Consider the following 23,472-nt stretch of genomic DNA (forward strand, 5'->3'; position numbering starts at 1 on the left):
ACTTCCTGTTACATTATCTAATTTAATTGGTAAACTAAGACCCAACCTCGTATTATGTCCAGAGAAAAACAACATGAATTAGGAAAGCATGCAAATACCACTGACCCAAAACACTGAAAAAATACCTTCATTTTGGTCTGGCGATGATGAACCTAAGGCACAGAACAACAACTCAGTATGTAGCTTTTTTTTTTTTAAATTAACTTTGACTGTAGCCATTGGTCAATGAATATATGTTAAATATTTGGCCTCTTTATCAGGTATAACTGACAAATAGAAAATACATACGCTGAGATTGTGACACCACTTTGGTTCTACTCCGTCCTCTGGAATCTGTTTTGGAATTTCCAATACCAACAGAAGGGGTCGAAAGCTTTGTTCGTACACGACCTATAAAGGAAAAATGGCATTAAATCAGTTTTTCACAGTCATGTAGGAAGGAAAGCAACAGTAGCATTTACTTACATTTTATTAAGTTTCTGCAAATAATATAAGCGCAATGTAACTCAATTGGTGGAAATTCACTTGGGATAATTAGTAGAAATTTGAACACCTTGAAGGGTTTGATAGTTGAGGAATCAAAATACTTCTCCTCTGATGCTATATGTTTAAGTAAACATTTTGTACCTTATCCCTTTAATACCCAGATCTAACTAGCTAGTTCTTCCTTCTTACATAAAGAGGTTGATAACATTAAAAGAAGGGAAGTTTATTAAATACAATAGGCAATGCAAATGCTAATGTTGCTGCATCAGGTAAAGTCTTCTCACTTGTGGTTTTAATTCTACTTTTGCTGTCATAAAACTACAGAAACTATGTTGACCCTTTTTGAACTTAATTCTGAGGTTTCTTCCCAACTTCACTCCTCTTTTTAGAAATATGAATACTAGCTTTTCTCTTACTGAAGATTCTACTGTTTTCCTGGCCATGGTCATAGAGAGTCCTAAAGGATTCACCAAACCTTTTAGAGCATTTTGCAAAGACTAAGTACACTCCAGTAGTTCTCAGCAACATCATATAAAGAAATACTACTCTCCTAAATAGATAAAAAAACCAAGGAAGAGACAGGTTAAACTGAGTATCTAGATATAAAACAACAGATTAACTTCTCTCTTAAATGCCAAACCCCCTTGGGTTTGGGTTAAACCTTTCTGCATCGTTACTCTTGTTCCTCAAATCATTCAGCATATACAACGGAATTATGAAAGAAGGAAGATCCCAGTTGGATGAATTATAGGTAACTGAAAAGATTGTTTGTATAAGAAAATAGTGGAGTTGTGTACCACATTTCCTAAGCCAATCTCTCAAACAACAGAAAAATGAAATCAAAACCAAACCCATGCTAACCATAATTCTTCTAAGTTGCAAGAACAAAGCCCCAAAAGTCTGTCCAAGGTGGATCTAGCTCAGCAAGTAATCCACTTTTAAACCCAGCATAATTAAAATATTTTCTAGACCTGTAGAGTCAATATTAGACCCAGAAAAATTAAGTACACAGACTATTATTTATGTCTAGCCTCTTTAGGCTTTCTACAGCAGAATTTGGAGACCAACCAAGTTAATATTATTCATCCAAGTAGAGGGAATAGCCACAGATGAGAGTCTATAAGAAGAGAACCAGGATAAAGGAGGTTATTCACTAAGCTATTAGAAATATAATGGTTATAATGCCAGCAATAATGGTTACATTGACTAGTCCAAACTCTACTAGTTATCCCCATGCAATGGCAATGTTTTCCCACTGAGTGCTGTGAGACTGCAAGGCATGTAACCGCACTGAGAACTTGGCCCAAAAACGTAGGAATACAGAGTGCCACTATTTCAGTACTATGTTAAATTATCACTTGGAACCTGGTTCGATTTTATCAATGTAAAATAAACCAGTTTGTGTCTGTGAGGCAAATGAACTGTTAACTCATTTGGAGTCTCCACATTCTGTTCACTAATGACAGGTTTAAACGTTAATAGCATACTGAAAATTAGCTCCCAAGTCTCAAAGAGATCAGGAATAGCAGCACCTGCTTCCCAGAGCATGAACACATTTGATGAAATAGCCTGAGACAAGATTTGCTTCAAAAAAAACAAATGCAAAATTATAAAGCCCCTACATTTTGACAGTAGAAATGTTAAGCAATGACACTTACACTGCAAATGAAAATTACTTGAGAATTAAAAGCAAAAGAATTTTAAAAATACTACATGACAACCAAGTATTAGATGCATAAGCTGTCTGTTATGAACCTCCACAAAGCCCCAGAAAGACCATATTCTACTTTTAAAGCTTAATTTGTATCAATGGAAAAATGAAGCTGAAAATATTAGCTCGTCTAACAAAATATTTTCTTACCATCTTCAGAAGCTGTTCCTAAACAGGGAAAATAATAAAATACATGATATTCCAAACAATATTGTGTCTCTCAAATTCCTTTTTGAGATTAATCTTAGGAATCTTGACAAATTTTAACAAGGCAAGATAACTAAAAGCTTTTGTGTTGCAACTCCATAATTGAATGGAAGCAAAATTATCAAGAAATATCCATACTAGACTGTTAGGGATTTACAAAAACATTGTGCACAATACTGCCTTCCAAACTTGTTACAAAACCACAAAAAAAATCAATAGAAAAAGTTACATTTATGAGCTAAGTCAACAAAGTGACACAACAGATCAAAACAGACATTAAAGATACTGTAGTGCAACCTCTTCTGAAAATGTAAAACATACTATTATACATAAGCTCAGAGAAAAACACAAAGACTGTGTTTCCCCACACTGGACAGTGATAATTTGATAGGAACTGCCAGCCAGGAGGATTTCTCTGAATTAAGCCTGTGATTATTCGCAAGATCTACATGGACAAGATCAAGTTTTGCTGAGAGAATTGGAAGGAATATAAGCTTGTTGAAACCAGAACACACTTGAACAAGTATGCCAAGCTTAACAAGACTTGATTTTGACAACATGAGAGTCAGACAAGTCTTTTTCCTGACATCAGTACCTAGGAATTGATGGCAAGCTGCCTAATCGGCAGTCCTTCCTTTCTCTAAGTGCCTTTGAAACAAAGCTCATTATGGAATAAAATATACATTACTAGTGATAAAAGTATTAAATGCCGTGCAAAAAATCAGAGAGTACTTTAGTTTTTGTTTTCACACTCTGCTATTTCTGCCTTGCAAGAAAATACAATGACGAAAACATCTTTTAGTGTCTTTGGCTAGCCTAAACTTAACTTTCTCAGTAAATCTGGCTATGGCTTTCTCAAGTTTTAGTATCTTCAAGACAGTATTTTTAAAAAAATCCCTCTAAAAAATTAGTTCAGTGTAAATTTCGATGCTTCTTCACAAAAATCTCTTACAGTAATATGCATGTAGGAGTGCCTCAAAGTTTTCCAGATCAAATTTGCCAATTGTTAAAAAACCAACCAAACAAAAAAACCCAACCAAAACAAAACAAAAACAAACAAAAACCCACAAAAAAACCAAACCAAAACCAAAACAAAACAAAAAAACAACACAAAGCCAAACCCCCAAACCCTGAACTACCCCTCCAAATCCAACATTCTTCCACAGCTGGATCCTGAAAGGCAGATTTTATGTAACACCTAAGCCAGGCTAACAGATAGCTGTTCCCAGAAGGGGTGGTTCTGTTTCTCCTTCCTCGTGGCTCTTGTGCTACTACACAAAAGCTAAATAACAGAACACTATACAGTTTTATGAAATCAGTTTTATGGAGTTTGTTCACCTACAGTGACTGATAATGGAATATTACAAGGCACTAAGGAAAAGAAGCAATAAAAACATGTGGACAAGGTTAGTGGGAAAAGGAAAAATGGTTAGTTCCTCCTGGTGGTGGGTTAGACCAGAACAGTTATATCAAACAACTACAGCTGGAGAGCAAAGCTGTGTTCACTCCATCTTGCACATCACATCTACAGATACCCTTTAGAAAACAAAAACCCCTGTTACTCTGATCAGCTGTGTAGCATTTCCCCTACTACTTTTAAACAGATATATGTGCAACACCATTAGCAGTGGCTACTGAAGAAAAAGCCTGCACACATGGCCCTAAGGTGCTGGTGACAATGTGCAAAAGCTCAAGATTAAGTGTTTAGCACAAACAGTTATAAATAAATCCTATTACATGCAACACAGGGAAATATGATCTGGAATTAAGTGACAGAGACACTATTACCCTGTAAACCCCTCCTCATTTTATTAAAGTAGGCTTGCCATCTTCAATGCTCAAAAATGGCTCAAATTCTTTCAAAAAGCATCTGTGCTTTAATAAAATGATTCAGGATTCTGGGTTTTGGAGATCTGTCTTCTTACTGTTTTCATTTCTATGGAAAGTATCACCTGCTTTGCTTCCAGTAAACTACTAGTTCTTCAAAACATGTACCTGTTAATACTGTTAATAAGCACGAATTACAAAGTAAGCAGCAAACTGGGGTTTGCACAAACTTTAAAAGTGCTTGTTATGTGTCCCCAGGCAATAAATTAGAACTGGAATCTCTGGGCATCCAGCTGGGACTCTGAGCATCAGCTCAGAAGCTGGTGAAGCATCATATATAAAGCATTATGTGAAGCATTATTTGCTCACACCTGAAACAGAAAACTGCTATGAGAAGCCTGATTCTCAACTGCTTTGCAGTCCCTCCATGTGTTTATAATCGGGTGAATTAAAAAAAAGTAAGCACTAAAACCTGGGTGAAGACTTGGTAACCTATTTTAACAGGTAGGTCTTCACAAGTGATTCTTTAATTGAATTACACTGTATTACAGGATGTATAAGCACTTAAAATTATATAGATAGAGTAGATTTTGACAGAGAAGAGTGGTATTTTTTGTAATCCTTAGTTAAGTGGTCAAGCATCTTCTCTTCCAGTGCTGTTCTGCCAAGTAAAAAAAAAATGGACTTTATACGTTAAACTACAAAACATGCTGGAACTAGACTGGTTAAAAAGCAGCATGTATTGATTAGAGAATTGCTCTGCAGTTAATTGAGCTTCTTTCAAAAAATAGGAGTAATGCCCAATTTCTGATAAAGTTTCTGTTGCTGCACAGACCAAACATTCACAACATTGACAAAATCAGCAATAACACGTACAATGAGACATCAAGATTACATAGGGGTTAATTAAAACAGCACAGTAATTTGTTAATGAACAGACAAATATATTAAACATCAATACTTTTACATAAAAGACACTTTAGTAAATATTTAATAGAATTAGAGGACAGACTAAACAATTTCTTACCATCCATCTTGTCAGAAGTATCCTCTTTGTTGAAAAAGCAGGCAAAGAAACATGGAAAACTTAGTGTGTTAGAATTAAGGTGTTCACAGCAGAGTCATAAAACATTAATTAAGGAAAATACATTAATATTAAATACAGCAGACATGTTTATCTAATTCATGCATGTATAAGCCAACTTAAGTAAAGTTGGTTTCTCTCAGTCCGAGGTACAAAATTACAAAACAGGGTACAAGCACCATGGAGAGGGATATTGAATCTCTCTGTATTACTCAGATTTGATAAAACCCTTACAGTAAAACATTTGGAAATGCTTTCATGCTTGGTGTAAACAGTTACTGAATTGTCAGTACATATCTATATAATTACTGAATGACAATATTTATATTTCTTATGAAATTTGCTACTGAGCATGAAGTCCCACCTGGAGTAAGGGACAGGAGGGAAAAAAATACTGCAATTAAGACAGAGGAAAAGTGGGAGAAAGTTTCACTCTGGTTTAAAAGCATTAAATATTTACCAGTTCAGCTGGAAGGTAATGCATAAATATTCTGACAGTAACAATCAAAATTAAAATATTTAGCATGAGACATATATAATTACAGCTCAAACCTCCTCCTCAACAAGGACATTAATACTTAAGGATGTCCAAGATAGCCAACATTTAAAATAACTAGAGAATGTCCTCCTGTTTCTAGAATAGTCTTTTAAAAAGTCATAAGCAAGAGTTCTTCTATTAATAATAAAAAGGGAAGAGACGGTTGGAGATAATTATAGATTACTATGCTCATAAATTTGTGGCCCTCTGAGGTTTTGAATTTGGTAGATGTTTAAGCAAAAGGTGGATGTTTCTCTGCAATTAAGGGTAAAAATAAATTCAAACTCTAGGAGATAATGTTATTTATTTTGGTACTAACTGCAACACCTGAGAGATGTGGAAAGCATTATGGAAATACATTAACATTTTCCAAATCTTTTGTCAGCATTATCTTGAAAATTCTGTAATTTAACTTCACATACTTGGGCTAATACAAACAAGCCACTTAAAATGAACAGAGGCAAGAAGGTTAGAAATTAGCCCATTTTCTGAAACACGGTACTTGCTTGGATTCACACTCCATTCATTTTAAGGTTACCTTTTGACAACTAAGAATAAACAACATTTTGAGGTGGATTCCATGGTCAATCCACAGCCAAACAAACAACAGTCACACTCTCTTCATGGGGAAGAGTGGACAGGTTATGTGCCATTTAAACTACCTTACCACAATGCAAAAACTGTTAGGAGACTCAGCCAAGACCAGTGAAGCAGTACGGCTTTTGTGAGACTGTAAACAAACCTTGGTCTCCTTGGCTACTGCTTTCCTTACACTGTCTGCGCTAGGATTTGACTTTACTAAGACATCGCCAGGATTACATTATTTTGCCACTTCAAACAACCATTACACTCTTCTCCAAAAGTGAATGTATCTGGTAGCAAGGTAAAGCTTTCCAGCAACCCAAATCCTTCCAAAGAATATTGCTTATTATTTGTCTTGCCCACCCTAACTCACCAAATCTCCAGACTACAAAGAGAATAAGCTATTTCTTTATTTCTGATATTTTTCCTGCATAGAACCACCACTATTTACTTCACTGAAAAGCTCTGTGCCCTTCTCAACCCTTGCTTACATAAGCCTGGGCATGAATCACATACTGCTTAAAATGTTCTAAAAGCAAACCAATACTCTAATCAAGAGTTAATTTTCTGTGAAACTCTTAAGACCAAAGCAGTCCCTTTCAGCTGCATGAAGAAGACAGATGAACAAAGCAAGATTTCTCTCTATGTTTTCCATTTGACTTTTTTTTCCCTTCAGCCACTGTGATGCTTTTACTTCTCACAACAGCTGAACTCCAGCTTTGTCTGAGGTTCAAAATCTGTCCTGTTGCACAACACAACAGACCAGGCAATACTGAGATCTTGGAAAATAATCATCCCACATATTTTAGGTTTTCAGGCATTATGTTAGGAGGAACTGAGAGTTCCCATGGTTTGGCTTGGAAGGGACCTTAGAGATCATCTGGTCTCTAAGACACCTTCCACTAGAGCAGTCTGCTCCAAGCCCCATCCAGCCTGGCCTGGAACACTGCCAGGGATGGGGCACCTACAACTTCTCTAGGGAACCACATGCATGTCCCCTTCATCAGGTATTCACTTGCTACCCAGGCAGGTTCTGCTGCCCCTTCTGTGGGCACCAGAGGGAGCCCACACCCAAAATCCCTATTCCAAGTGGAAAGTACTACTTTAAGTCAGGGATACTCACACTCACAAAGTAACAAAAAAATCAGTGCTGTTCAAGCCATTTCAAGTAGGCCCTGATGAAAAGAATCAACTCATTTGAAATAGCCTTTAAATTAAATTTTCATTTTAGAAAGCACAACCAAATGCTTTGAAAACCATAGCCTACCTATGTGCTAACATCTCCCCAAACACAAGGTAAATCAGAAGAACTATACAGTTAGTCTTCTGTGATCATCTATGGCCATACTGACATTAGAACATGTCTCCTTGGTGACCTAGCTGGCACATAACCTGAAAAGTAAAACAACTAACAGTTTTGTGAACGCTGAACCTATAGCATGGATAACCTAAAAATTACAAAAATAAGCCCATATTCCTTTACTGGAATTCCCACTTTAATTCACACTTACTGGAAATTCTAGAGTCTACACCACCAACACTACCAAATTCTTTTCTGCATTCTTACCGCTTGTAGCACTTTCTGTGTTAAATAGCAAGCATTCCTATCAGTGGAGACTGTGACCTACATAAAACATATACACATACTTCCACCAACATCCTCAGAAAGAAATCTCTGAACTCAATGTTGTATATTATTGTGTAAAACAGTTCTGTAAAACACTTCCTGCCAGGATGTTTCTTTAGCCTTGTTGTAAAACAGTCAGCTAAAGAGCTGAGAAAAATGGAAGACCCCTGACACTCATTTCCCTACTGTTTTTAGAAACAAAAAAATCATGATCACCATTTGGTGTTAAGGTACTGCTCCTTCCAATACTTAATATTAAATCCAGATTGAGACATTTGAAGAGCATTCTCTGCATTGGCAACCTTCCAGCACAAGAATAAAACACCTAGCAAAGTCGGTAACTTACTTCAGAACCATCTCTTTCGCCACACTCCCATGCTGCCAAAAATGACAACAATTTTTCAAATATATAAGTCTTCTGCTGTAACTTTTTGACCAAAAACCTCACAAACCGCCTCACAGCAGGGTGAAGATGTTCCCCTTACCTAGCGAAGCATAGGATCCCGGAGGCAGACCAGCAGCTGACAAGCGCCCAGCTCCAGCTGTCTGTCCAGCAGCGTGCCGGGCCTTCGCGCCTGCGGCAGCGTTGACATCAATGTCACTGCGAGACCTCTGCAGGGTTCCAGGGCTTGGAACACCCTTGGTGCTGCCTGAAACTAGCAAAAAAACCAACCAAACAAAAAAAAATTACATGTAAAAGGCTAGCATTTTCTACTATCACAGCACACTTGCAGAAAACAGAGAAATCTATGTAAAATGCTTAAGTGAAGTTAAGAAAAATTACAGAGAGTAAAAAAGCAAACTAGACCTGGTGCTGCCATGAAATGGATATAAAGGACAGTTTGTTTTACAGTAAGTACTTATCTTCACTCTGCATGAAATTTTAGCATTATTTAATGCAACTGTGTGTTCCCTCCCTAGTACAAATGAACAATTATGTGATTTATTACATTAGTCAGTGCTTCACAAATGCTTCACAGCATCCCCTGAGATACTGAAAGAAGAAAATGCTCCCACACTTCAGCTAAGATAAAGCCTCAGGCAAGCTGACTGCATACTCTGAAATGCTTCAGGGTTTAATCTTCTGTACTTTTGTATTCGCCTACTATTATTTGCTGAATTTTAACTACTCGCTTCAATTAATTTTAACCGTTGTTTTAGGTCTTCAAAACTTGACTCCCCCTAGCAGTTTCAGTATCCAAAAGCAAGCATTCTCAATTACAGGCCATTTGTAAAAAGCAGCTCAATGATTTACTCTGCAAGGAGTTACTAACACCCTGTGAAAAGAGACTGAAGTTATTAAATTACGAAAACTCAAGACAAAATTAAATTCTTTGAACCACAAATATGTGTTGTTTTTGTTTGTTTGTTTGTTTTTAATAAAGAGCAACAGCTACATGGGAAAATATGAAAGGGACAATGAGTCTTTTATTTCCAATTGATGTAAGACTAATAATCATGAACAGACCAAAGAATAATGCTTTGTTTCTTTGAGAGTGACTGTTCCACGACAAAACTCAAGGAGAGATGATCAATTAATAACAAATTATTTCTTATACTTGCAACTACTGAAACTACATAAAACGTGAAGCGAGTGTGAGGCAATATTAGCCCCAGGTACAGTTTGTAGCAACACGTACCATTATTTAACCTGGAAAGAGGATAAACGCTGAGACAGTAAAATTTTAAGCTGCATTTAGAACTTTCAATTCAAAGAACATAAAGATTAATTACCGTACACTGTGCCATATTGCTACCACCTTACCTCTGCCTGCAAAACTTGCTGGGCTGGCTGCAGACCATTTAGAAGATAGAGGCCGACTGAAAAAAGTTCATAAACACAATAAGTAAGTTCCATGTATCAGATCCAAAAGTCAACAATAAAAGAGAGAAAAAAATAATCTTCTGTTTTTTCTCCCCTTCAACCTTCTCAGCATGCTTTAGATAAACATTTTCAATACAGAATGATAAGAAAAATGGAATAATCCTTTATATTTTATAAAATTACATCTTCATCACAAAGCACTCATCATTCACTTCCTCACAGGCAAACTTTGCTAACAAAGTTCAGGCACTACAGACTTGGTCACAGAAACATCTAAGGTGGTCAGTACAACCACAGGGCGGGATACTATAAATCAGCTGTCAAACAAAAATGGTGGAAGCTAACAAAAAGCCTTATTTACATAAGAAATGAAGTGGTGTTTGCAGAAAAAAAAAAAAGCACAACTCATAAGCCTCCTCCAGTCCCATATGTCTCAAGAATTGAGTTACAAAATAAAAAGGGAAAAGCTGAAACTTCCAAGCAGCTAGACTCCATTTCCCCACTTTGAACATTAGAGGCTCCCACAATTTACAAAAGGAGAAAAATCCCATGTCTTTTCCTCTACGTTTTCTCTCCATTTCCTTTTTATTGCAAAAAACAAGCTAAATCTTTTTGTCTACTCAAGTTTAACTGTGAGTGCATCCTTCAGCCTGGTTTGGGAGGGTAAAATGCAGCCAGAAGGACCAGGGAAAAGCAAAAGACTACTATAAGAAAGTATGATAGTTTATTCATTGGTTGAGTATCTGAAGGTTTGTGTTTGCTGAAACAGTTGAATATTTCAACAGTAGTCAATATTTCAAACTGAGTCAGAGTCACAGCTTTAGTAAAAATAATCGCTCTCTACTTTTAAACCTTAGAGCAGAGAAAGAAAGAGATGCCTGATACTGTATATTTATCCCAGTTACCAGCTCAGGTGCTCAAGGATAATATAAAGGTCAGCACCATTACCTATCTCCTCAAAGAAATCATGTATTTGCAGCTGATTATGAATAAATCTGCTTTTCTGACATTATTAGCTAGTGTTTTGAAGCAAGTACGCTGAAGAGGCCAAGGTAGAACTCCTGGGCGCATCCTGATCTTACAACTTGCTCCCAACAGAAGTCCCAGACAACTGCCACCACTATGAACAACATTTTATAAGCTGTTTCATATCGATAGGCACAAGTCACCACATTTCTCTCATGTCACCATCCTCTTTAAAACCATTTTGGATCAATGATTTGTAAGAGCTGTAAGTTCAGAGGTTCAAAAATCCCAGAGGATCAAACTTTCAGGAAAACCATTCCTGTATTTCCTAAGTTAGAGAATTCTACACAGGGGGAATTAAGCACCTATATTAAAAACCAGAAATAAAGTTCTGGGTAACACAGTAAAAATACCATCCATCTGAATGCAAAATCAGTGAAAAATCAATTAAAATGTAATTAATTTCTAACAGCATAATATTTTCTGTTCATTTCTTATATTACTCCTCACTTTCTGTACTGTAGCAACTTACATGTCTTGCAATATAGGAACCAACACTTGAAGATTTAAGAGTACTTTAAGATTTTAATTTCCCTGTAATTTAGTTTTTAACAGTCTATTACTAGCAACTCATTAGCTGCACTTTGATTTTCAGATGGGGAATATAGATTAATTTAAAGAAGAACATTCAATCTTTGAATAAATACTTGTTTGTGGCCATCGAAGAGCTAGCAATAGCTTACATCACAGACAATTATTTTAAAAATGTTTTTTATAATTACAAGCATCACAGAAAATATAAGGTAAACCATGCCAGAAGCAGTCTTTGCTTTCAAGTCAGAAGTGAGCAGAAAAGTCCTCTGACTTTGGTAATGAAACATCTGAATTGAAATCCTAACAGGTCTTAATTCTTTGAGGAAGTGCTGTAGAATTTAAAGGAAAGAATCACCTCATACTATTACTACTTCACATTTCTGCTAAAAAGCCAGTAGATTGCTTTTGCTATTGGTACCCAAGCAAAATAACTTACTCAGCTCAAGGATGTCTATGCATTTTAATACACCACTGACCGTAGTACAGATCCAACCCTCTAGTAACCAGAATAGCTGCAAAATGCTGCTAGTACATATTCAGAACTGTGAAGACAAGGAGAAAGAAACAATCTCCCATCTGAATGAATCTCACTGATGTCCCTTTCTCACGCTTGCCAGTAAAAAGGGATAAAATAGGAGGAACACCACTGTACATTTCCTAGATTTATTCATTGCACCAGAATGCTGTACATTAATATGCAAACTTGAAAATATTCAAGTTTTAATATTGTGTTAATAATAAGTGTTAATAATAGTGTTAATAGAGGTTGTTAAGGAATAAATATACATCAGAACAACCTGCTAAAATCCAGTTAACCACTGCCCTTATTTTTCACCTTGCTGTGATAATACTGTCACACAACAAAACACAACAGAAAAACTAGAAGTGACAAAATGAAATTGGAGTTTTTCTGTATAAAACAGGAACCTGGCTCACTTGCTCCCGAGGAACAGGTTTGCATTTGTTTATTGGCTCAGAAACAGTTAAGTGTCCCTTACTTGAGGCTCTCCTGTGAGCTGGAGGATGACCTGTCTGACTGAGGGAGAGATGCTATACTGCCCGAATTCTTCAAGTACGTCTGAAGGCTTCTTTGATAAGGTGGCTCCAGAGAATTGTACAGAGTCTCAGCTTCACTAGGAAAGTGATTTCTAAGACCAATATAAGCCCTGCAAAAGAGAATAACCACATGTAAACGCTCTGTGCTTTCTTTAAAGTGTGGAGCCAGGAAGTAAAGATTACAGAATAAACCATGGATGGGAGGGAAAGGAACTCAGACTGAAAATATGTAATGCACACAATACTGCTCATCAAATCATAAAAGAAACCAGCTACACTGACTAAATTAATCTTTTCAAAACAACTTAAGTCTATCCTCTGAACTTCTCACATTCACTTACCAGTCCTATGGGGAAGCAAAAGGAATTCTTTTCTGGCCTTCTAGCTAGTCAAAGTGCTTAATCAATGAGGGAAGAATGATTATGCAGCAATATCAGCCTTTGTAACTCTTGTTTCAGTAAAATCATCAAATGCTGCACAACAGTATTGACTGACTCAGCTTTCAGAACGCCTTTTGCAAAAAAAACTAGATAGCAATTGAAGAAGAGACACATCAATTTTCAAGCAAATTTGTGTCCTTCTATCAGGCCATAGTTAGCAGCTCACCTTAGATTAGAGCCTTCTATCACTCATCTAAGACATAAAATTTTTCAGAGGAAAATGTAGACAAAACTCACTTTCTTGCCTCCACTCTTGCTTCTGCATCAGCATCATGAATGCCCTTCTTGATTGTTTCAACCAAGACAGCTGCGTGCCTAGAAGAAAGACATTCTTCATGCTATTTTGCTACTCCAAAGTCTATTTTAAGTCATGGTTTTACACTTGAATTAACATTACTCTAAGTAATAGTAGTTCTTTCCAATTTATGCAGTAAAAAAACACTTAAGCACACTGATAGCATAACTGCACCTTCTGGAAAGGTTTAGGTCACCTTCCTCCCTCAATCCAAATAGATTTTAATCTACTTTTCTGACATACACCCACCTATCACACCTAAAAAGTTATTTAAAATACCTTTTTTAAGACACCTAATTTCTTGAAATGCAAAAACTATTTCCACTATAGACAGTAAGAAAAAGGGAAAAGTTAAGAATAGCAAGTTCTCTTACTGGAAATTTGTCTCTGAAAGCTTTTGGCATGTGAGTTCTAAATCTGACCAAAATTACGACAATAAACAAATTTTAATTCAAGGTAAGTTTTGGGTGTGAAGTTTGTTCTTTTGGTTTCTTAGGGGAGAAAGGTGGAGATGTTTTTTGGTTGCCTTCTTTTTTTTTTTTTTTAAGACACTTTGACAGGAATCAAATGAACTGCCCATTGCTCCCTTTCTCAGGAGCACCCCAGGAATAGAAAGGTGAGTATGGAGCCAGATGAACTCTTCAGAGCCTTCTCTGGATACCCTTTAGTCTCTCTGCTTTTACTCTGTGTTTACAGTGACCATCCTGCAGAGCTGATGCACATACTATTTTCCCATCTATCTGGAGAAGCTACAGTGTGCTCTTACTCATTACCAGAAAAAGTCCTCCAGCCTAATCTCCTGCCCTGTTTCATGGCAAACACACAAATTTCCTCCTTCCAGGAGAAAAGACAGATGCTTACCTGTGTGTGCACTGCTCACATGCAGTACAGGAGAAGAGGCAGAGGGTAAGGAGAAGGGGCAACAGGAAGCCAAGGCTGGTGCATACAGCTCTCCTTCCCCCTGGCACTTGAATGAGCCATGTGACCTGCTGTGCTAGAAAGGCTGCCTATGCTAGAAAGGTTGGCCAACGCTGAACAACATAATCCAATTAAAGGATTCAATGACAATGTTTCTGTCTTGAATTGCATTGGCACTTTATTCTTGGGAAAAAAAGTATACTGGCCCATACCTTTCCAATGAATGTGTTTGCCACTCTTGTAACAACAGGTCTAAAAATTCAAAGGAGCGCCTAAAAAGACAGAACAAAAGTTATAATTAATGCTCGCTTCTCTAATGTGGCTGTGGAATAAACAAACACTAACTTTATTCTTTCCCCCTGAGGAAAATAAAAGAAATAAAAGTACATTTATCTGTCAAGAAAGGAAGGACGCTAGTCACCTTATTGTAAAGTTAAAATACTCTGTAGAGAAAGCAAATATGCAGGCTAATTAATCTTAAACTTCAAAATACTAGATGTAGTTCAATTTACCATGTGCTGTTCAAATCATGTTATTACACATATGCTAAGTTAACTGTATTAGCCCCAAAACAACAGACAAAACCCAATAAAGTGAAAAAAACTGTACAGAGTATAAAAGCTGAATATGAAAAATAAATATTTAAAGACACAATATAATATTTCGATGGCAGTGTATTTCTGTCCCAAACACTATTCCCATCCTTTCATCTGTCATTACTGAGCATGTAGTATAAAGGAAAACATGAGACCATTAGTACAGGGCTCTGCATATAGAAAGCACTCCAGAAGATTTGCTGGCACTGTACAAATGAAGTTATATAACCACATACATTATTAATTTGGAAATCTTGACAATTTAGCAAACAGCCATTAGCAAAAGGCATACTTTAAACTATGTCTAAAGCTAGATATCATGATGAAAAAAATCAAACTGACACAGATTAGGGAGGTGTACATAACAAGATTTCAAACAGGCAGTGGACTCAGTTGCCTGGAACTATGACTTTTTCTGGTTATGGCGCATCTTTGACCTGCTCTGGAGGGACAGATTTGATTTTTATTCTGTTCAAATCCTTTGGACACCAGCAAGGTGTCATCAATATCATCCAATGTAATTCCTCAATATCATCCAATGTAATTTGGCTGAAATTAATTTGGTAGTTTTCTGGATAACAGTTTTGTGTATTCAGGGTTAACAGCCATAAATCTTCTAATCTGTTCATTTGCAAATTATGATAATCATATTTTAAAAACTTATTAAAGCTGTTGCTTTTTATTTATATGGTACTCACCTTCTAACTGCAACTGATTTTGAGGTACAGTTGCTTGTTATTAAAGGTATGAGTCGTGGCACATGAGTATGCTAATAAAAAAAAGGACAGAGCAGTTAATGACAAAAGCATTCCTAAATTCTGAATCTGTACTGTACTAATTAAGTCAAAGAGAATTAACAACATAATAAAATGTTTACCAAAACTAAATAATAGAATATTATTAAATAACAGACAGCTGCTAGCATGTCAATTGATTAAAGCTATTTTTTCCCAAAAGGTCAAGCAAAAGTCACTTCCAATGTCATCAACAATCACATCATGATATGCAATATTTTGCTGTCAGAATAAATATATGAAGGTTCAAATGTAGCTGTCTCAAAGGAGTTGGAAGTTGGTGTTATTCTAATTTTGCCACAGAAACAAAAAAAAGTAATAGCACTCTTAAAAATTGGTTGTGGAGCAAAAAAGTAAATCAATAAATCTGAAACTATGGGCATTCTTTTAGGCATCAATGTGTTTAATGCTACAAAGAACAAATTCCCTTTAATGCAAAACACGTCGATAAAGTAATAAAAGCACTGACATAAAACATAAGCAAGCTTATGTATATAATCTATATGGAAACACTTAACATTCTGATGGGAAAAGAAAACTACTGAAGTACCACTTAAGGCAGATAAGATAAACTACACTAAATCCAAATGAAATACTTGAATCCAGAACTAAAGCAGCCTTACTTCAGCTTATTTTAACTAACTGTAGGCACAAAGTATTAACATTTTAATTCCAAGTAAGCGTAATGTGGTTCAACAAACTTAATTTCAGTTAATTTCTTGATTCCTTTCTTTGTTAAATACCTATGGTCATTTTTTAAACAGTCCCCAATACAATGTGAAACTGTAGGCTAATAAAAACCAAAACAACAGCTTAAAAAGTACTATCTCATGCTATCATACTTTGTCCTTAGGTTATAGCTGAAGGATATAAACACACAAATCACCAAAATAGCAGAGAGATAATGATCAGCTCACAGAATACTGCCAACTTTAGAATTAGGAAGGAATTAATCAAAAATGTAGAACAGCCTAACAGTTGCATTTGTTCATACTGATACACTTTTAAACAAGATTTTAGGGAGTTTGTTTGCATTCTGCATAGTTCACAAATTGAAAAGAGTCATATGATGATTGCCAGAACAGAGACAGGAGGCAATATCAGGGGTAAAAATAAAATGTTTTTACAGCTGAAGAAACCTGTACGTTCCAAGTCTTTGGAGCTATTGGCATTGTAATTTCTAGAAAGTGTTTTGCAAAGGAACCAAAGCCTCAGGCTTACTTTCTCATTCAGCTTTAAGACTGCACATTTCACTGTTACTCCTGTGAGGCTGTAATGATACATGCTTCCTCCCAAACCACCTTGCAGCTCAGTTGACTAACATGAATCCCACCGCCTTCTGGAATTCTGCCATCATCCCACCTCCCCATGATTACTTCCCCAACCCCCCCCTCCCCCCTTTTTTTTTTTTAATTGGTTTCCTGATTTACTAAAAGTCAAGAAAGAGAAATTGGACTACACTTAAGAACTACCTGGAGAAGAAATATGAAATCCAGTAAGGGCACAAATTTGAGATGAAACTCTTAAAGATCACCAGTATAATACAGCCTCTCTCTTTTTATGTAGACTCACTCTCATAGTAGTTACACATTAAAGCACCAGAAACCAAACTGGTTATCCTTGGATTCTGGCAGTTTTGAACAAAACACTGACTCCAAGCAATAGTTTGGGCTCTAAATATTCAACTGATCACACACTCCCTGAGACCAACACTCATTTAGTCCAAAGGATAAAAGTCCAAGGGTGTGTGGGGCTGCGCTTCTGTTTTACTCTGATATTCATTTCTTTTTCCACTGAAACATGAATTTTCTGTCAACACCATGCATAAGCCATTTATTGGTTGGGTATTTAAACGCTATGGAGAGGATTTTCTTGCTTTTATGCTTCTAAGACAGTATGTTAAACTACAGCTAAGAAGCACAGAAATTTAAACAAAATCAGGGCAACTACAGCTGGTGTGCAAGCTTGTCTTTAACTGAACTGAACCTATAAAGCTAATTTAATATGACTGGTGAATTTTTATTTCATGCTGCTTTTCTGGTGCTTCTGTGAACAAGACAGGGTTAGTTTCTTACATGCCTGAGCTCATCTAAGACTACTGCAAATGGTCTTATAACTTCAATGATCCTGTGTAAGGTGTATTTCTTCCTCAACTCTCAAATCTGTGTCCCCTCACAGTGCAGTGTAACAGTTTGGGGAAAAAATGCCAAGGCATCTTATCTAACCCCAGGTGCTGACACAAAGATCATGCACGCAGAAGTCTTGAAGTGCATTCTTAAAGGCGTGGACAGGCAGAACAAGTACAGATTCCAAAACGCACTGAGGATGGCAATAAAAGAGTGAGTGATGAAACTACTTAGGTTTCAAACAACTTACAAAATTAAAACCACCAATGAGATCATAGTGAATAGCACTAAGTGCCTAGCATTAAGAACATCACAACTTTAAATGCAGAAACTGCAGGCAACCTCCCACTTTCATCTGAAACACAAAAATATCAATACAAGTCGCAAAAATCTAAGTATCTTGCCTCAAACACCAGTCAGCAGAAGATGCTTAAGGAACATAAAACCTACAATAAAACCCAGCTAGTATACCTATTCCTCCATCTTTACTATGACAATGTGGCCAGTTGGTTTCATCGATAAGTAATATTTGTCCACCTGTGAGAAATGTTACTTCTCCACTGGAAGAATGATTTACAAGCCTGTTGTTGTTGTTATTACCAGAATTGTTATTATCTCTGCCAAGAGCCGCTACCTGACTATTCATAGCCAGCAAGGTGAGAGAGGTACACCTACCCGAATAATGAATCTGATGGCTGCACACCCAGAAGTTGCCATCACTTTGGCGCTGTTGGGAACCAGATTAAAAAGAGTAGGCACAATAGCTTCAGCGCCATGATCAAACTTGTTCCCCAGAACGGTTGATAGGTGGCTGTTTCGGGAAAAGAAACGCAGTTTGTTAACAGAAGTTAATTTCTTAGTCTTGAAAGTTCACTTTGTGGATTTGAAAAATTTATCTTTCAAAGCAGAATTTCTCAATTTCACGATTTCCAACTCCTCACCTCATTAGAAATGCATGATTTGTGGAACATTTTTGTTACTTGGCAGACATATTACAAAGCCAAACGATTAGTAACTTGATTTCATAATGAGAAAATACCAAAATCTGAAACCCTAAATTTTCACATCCCCATAAAATATCATTGTATTTCTGGTTTTAACACGCTTTGAGACACATAAATCTAAAATTTTACATAAATTATTGTTTCAGTTTCTTTTGCCTTTTGAATGCAGGCAAAACTAACAAATTCATCACAATTAGCTAACCATAAAATAGGTTCTCAATTTTAACAAATAAACAAACACATACAACACAGTAATTCAACTGTACATTGGTGACAACAAATACTTTTTTCATGCAGAGAGATTATAAAAAACGAATTTGTAGCCAGCAGCAAATGACACATCAAATATATTAAAGTTTTACGGATCAAGAAAAATTCCAGGCTCTTAGGCCTGGATGAGAACATGTACACAGTACTTTTACACTACTCTTGACTGTATGTTAGGAAGCTTCAATTTCCCTGGCAAGAACAGCTGTATGTTCCAACATTTCCTCTTGGTCTATTCAATCAGGAGACCAGAATAGCCATGTTGAACTCCAAGGTCTATCTGTTTCAGATGGCGACTGAAAATCAGTCATTACATTCATGCCTTTCCAGAGGGAAAAACCCCATGGAAATGGGACAGACCACTCTCTTTCCTCTCCACCCTTGAATATAATGGAGTTTGCAAGGTGTTAAGGGTGAAGACCTCATTTCAGTTTAGTCCTGGTTTCTAAAATTATCATGGACATCTTTCTTGCCCAGAGATGCTGTGGATGCCCCAACCCTGGAAGTGTCCAAGGCCAGGCTGGATGGGGCTCTGAACAACCCTTTATAGTGTGAGGTGTCCCAGCTCACAGAGAAGGGTTGGAACTAGATCTTTAAGGTTCTTTCCAACACAAACCATTCCACGATTCTATGAAAGGTATCACCTCACCAAAATGCATGATGTTCAAACTCCCACAGGCTGGTTCACTTTATTATTTCAAGTAGTCCCATGAAATGTGGGACTACATGTCCTGTGCCAACCATCTAAGCTAAGTGACCCTAAGACTGGCCCCCAGTATTACAGTAGCCTGTATTAACTTGCACCAAGTACTCAGTGATACCACGTGACTTGTTATTCACACAGAATCTGCTACAGGATTATCAACCACAAGCATCACCTATGAGAACAAATTCCTTTAATCATTTATTTCTCTCTAAGGCTTCAGATGCTGACTTAACTCTTTATCAGTCACAGTGTACAGCAGTCCAAGATAATCTTTCCTGCAACACTGATAAAGCATCTCCAAGTCAAATTCCCACTAACATCCAGCAAGGCACACAGATGCACGTGAACCATACTTACGCTACAGTAATGCACGCTTCCCTAACCACCTGGGATCTGAGATCCTTGGCCGACAGCTTGAAAGCACCATCCAACAACCGTAAGTGCTGGAAAAACCCATCATACTGTGCAGCTCCAGCAACAAGCAATGACCGAACTTTCTTCAGCTGAAAAGATAAGGGCATTTAGTTTAGGACACTAGTAATATGTGTTTCAAAATAAATTTAAAAAAAAAAAAAAAGGAATAGTGTCACTATGCAAAAATGTATGCAGGTATGTCTTTAAAGTGTAATTTTGAAATACGTGGTTGTAATCAAAATAACTGTAAAAAATGTATATTACTTAAATTCTAGAGCTAAAGAAATCTCAGAACCCAGTCTTCAAATACACGAAGACATAATTCTGTTCGTGTACCTGGTTTCTAAACACTAAGATGCCATAAACCTGGCAAAAAAATATAAATGTTGGATACACACAAACATTTTAATCCTGCAAGTGAAACTTATCGTAGCCACACATAAGAGGTACTAATGCTAGCAGTTAGCCTGCAGAATATGTAATTTGGCATAAATGCCAAACTGAAATATATATGATGGATTTCAGAAAAGCTTCCACTTAGATGTCAGCAAAAATGTTCTTTGGTTTTTTAAAACTACTTGCTCAAACTTACTTAGCAAGGTTTAAGAATGAAAATTTCTTCAATTATCTGCAGTGTAATTACTTCAAGACAAAACCTAAACTAAAATATCTGGCTTCCTGTGCTTTATGAAATACAGCTGAAAACATATAGAAAGTTTACCGCATTAGTTCGTTGATCCCAATCATGTTTGTCATCTGAGAGAATTTCCCTGATTTTGTTCAACGTTTCTTCAAGTTCTCGACTAGAATAGATCTGAAGTATTAAGGAAAAAAAAAAATCAGAAAAATCATATTAATATTCCAGGTAACCAGATGAAGGAAAATGGTTTGAGAAGACTGAAAATATAATTCTAATTCTGAAAATCTTCCCCCCAAAGTTCCAGAGAACTGTGTAAGAGGTATAAATGGGCATTTTAAGACAAACATGTAAGGATATCACCGAGTACTGAACAACATTAGAAGAAAAACTGAAAAAGTAACATTTTCCTCAAGATTTTACCTTTCACCATTGTGAAACAACTAACATTTTAACCCAATCAAACTCTTTTGGGGCAGGGTCTCTCTTCTGCATTACAAGAGTGCATGGTTCTCTGAGGACCTAATGAAGCTCTGAGTCAACAGAAAATAAAAATTCGTCTGAAAAAATAAATTAAAGGATTCCACAGCTTCTTTATGTATTATCACTTCAAGGTTATCATCTATTAACTTATACAGTCAGTAAATAAATATAAGGAGCCACCTCTAGTCAGAGTTCCCGCTACACAGTAAGACCATCAAAACTGAAGCCGGAACAATCTAATAGTGCAACAGTCACTATTTGGTTATACACGAATTAATGCACTACTGATAACTGTACAAGAGCAGATTTCTAAAGAAGAGAAGAAAAAAATAACCTTGTCATGTAAATATATTATTGTCAAATAAACTGACTTCCTCTCTATTCTACTGGGCTTAAGTCGCAAGATGCTTTTTTCTGTTTCCACTGCATACACAAAATCTAAAAGTTTGGCTTTTTTTCTTCCTAGACTGAGAACAGGTTTAAGAGGATATGATGCAAATTACAAAGCAGAAACTTAATCTGGCCAGAGCTTTTTTCAAAAAGCATATTCTCAGCTAGAAGTTTCCAATTTTTTGGATGAAAAGGTTTTTCACGTAATCACACTGGGCAAAACTCAGTCGCCCATAAACGAGCATCTGGGGCCACCTGAGAGACATTCAAGACATTCACATGGGGCAGGCAGATATGGGTGAGGACTTCAAGGAAACTCATACCTTTCTACAGTGACACCTGGAGCCCAGCATGATAACCAACACAGCACCTAAATATCAGGGCCTGATGCTCCCTCATTATTTATTTAAGTACAAGACACAACTTTTGCATGTGCAAGACCACATAGAAGAAACAAGGGTTAGTGGTTAGGACAACTGGCTTTGCATGAATTGCTGAAGAGCTCTGACACTGGTCTTTTGAACACACAGTTTTCTGCATGTATATATGCACCTTTTCTTCTACAGTGAAAAAGAGGGAATGTCTTTCTTCTGTTCTACAGTGAAGCTAAATGATTATTTTCTATAAAACATCTTATTTTCCCAGGCAACTTCAAATTACTACAAGGGTTATTCCAAATACAATCTAGTTGTCCAGTTTCCTGGGTATATTAAATGATTTTAAACTTAGAGAAGATAAGGTAACTTGACTCTATTGGCATCTAATTTTTTCCAATGCTTTAACAGAATATGGTTATGGAGGCCTCTGTATTCCATGCCAGAACACAGAGAGGATGAAAGACATCCATACTTTAAACCACCTGCATATTGGGCTTATAGGATAAACAGAGTAGAAACTTCTTCAAAAACAGATTAATTAGTACACCCAGGTCACCTTCACTATCACACTGAAAACAATTTCTGAACATGCTTTACCATCAAAACTGAAATTCTTATTACCACACAGCTGTGTGAGTTTTTCCAAGGTACGCTGTAGCAGCAGCTCTGCAGTTCTACACAAATACTAGAAAGTTATTTCTAGTGATTGCATCCATAAAAACTTGAAAGCTATTTCTTATGATTACTGTTTTCTTCTTGACTGGAAGTCATTAAACATCTGATGTATAACTTACTTACAATGAGCAAACAACTTAATGAAAACTGTGAGTCCAATCCAGTGCTGACAGAATCAAATATGAGTTTTGTGTCACCATTTAATATGTTTGTGTTTACTGGTAGCCTATTAGTAGTTGTTACACAATCCTAGTTTACTCTAACACTAATTCTATAGCTACCATAATCTTACAAATAAGTTTTACATGTGTCTCAGTAAGCATTTTTATCAAATTAAATTTTCATTATGAAAGAAAATTTTTATTTTTCTTTAAAAGTAAAACGGACTAGTCACTGTTTAACTCAAGATGCAACTTCTTAATACATTGACATTTAATGCCATCAGAATTCAAGACATGATTCAACCTCCTCAGGACCTCTCTTTACCATCACCCACCTTGACATTCTCCTTCTCAGTTCAAAGCTTTAACATACAAAAAGCTCATCCTACAAGTGGAAAAGCAAAAACTTCTCTGGTAACTCAGCATTTCTGTCAACTTCTCATAAAGAAACGAAGCGTAACAAGAAGGGAACCAGGACCACACCTTTTGGTGCCATCTAACTAAAGTCTGTTTAATGCACAGTCAAAAGTTACTCTGAAGTCCTGGTCACAGTACAAACACCTTTTGCAAACAGTTTCAGTGAGCAAACCCTGAAAATAGAACTTTTTTGTTGTCAGCCTGTGTGTCATCAGAGACCATGTTTTATAGTTACTGCTGCAAGATTAAAACATACTAGGCAATAGACA

General features: G+C 36.5%; 1 protein-coding gene across 42 annotated transcripts in view; it reads right to left on the reverse strand.

The window, feature by feature from the left end:
* Positions 1 to 23,472, reverse strand: part of CLASP2 (cytoplasmic linker associated protein 2) — a 143,953-nt gene that overhangs the window by 46,802 nt on the left and 73,679 nt on the right. For 18 of the 42 annotated variants that reach the window (XM_050331598.1, XM_050331542.1, XM_050331570.1 and 15 more), the window contains 13 exons: positions 20,785 to 20,877; positions 20,007 to 20,152; positions 18,348 to 18,483; positions 15,451 to 15,521; positions 14,369 to 14,428; positions 13,181 to 13,258; positions 12,446 to 12,613; positions 9,828 to 9,883; positions 8,548 to 8,718; positions 5,259 to 5,282; positions 2,348 to 2,365; positions 289 to 390; positions 126 to 152 (listed from right to left, as the gene is read on the reverse strand). In XM_050331598.1, the coding sequence (XP_050187555.1) occupies positions 126 to 152; positions 289 to 390; positions 2,348 to 2,365; positions 5,259 to 5,282; positions 8,548 to 8,718; positions 9,828 to 9,883; positions 12,446 to 12,613; positions 13,181 to 13,258; positions 14,369 to 14,428; positions 15,451 to 15,521; positions 18,348 to 18,483; positions 20,007 to 20,152; positions 20,785 to 20,877 (1,150 nt within the window). The remainder of the gene's footprint in view (positions 1 to 125; positions 153 to 288; positions 391 to 2,347; positions 2,366 to 5,258; positions 5,283 to 8,547; positions 8,719 to 9,827; positions 9,884 to 12,445; positions 12,614 to 13,180; positions 13,259 to 14,368; positions 14,429 to 15,450; positions 15,522 to 18,347; positions 18,484 to 20,006; positions 20,153 to 20,784; positions 20,878 to 23,472) is intronic. The other 24 variants (XM_050331638.1, XM_050331608.1, XM_050331617.1 and 21 more) reach the window with 5 other exon arrangements.

Source organism: Myiozetetes cayanensis, unplaced genomic scaffold, assembly GCF_022539395.1.
Source record: "Myiozetetes cayanensis isolate MyiCay16 unplaced genomic scaffold, myiCay2020 scf1, whole genome shotgun sequence".
Taxonomy (NCBI): Eukaryota; Metazoa; Chordata; class Aves; order Passeriformes; family Tyrannidae; genus Myiozetetes; species Myiozetetes cayanensis.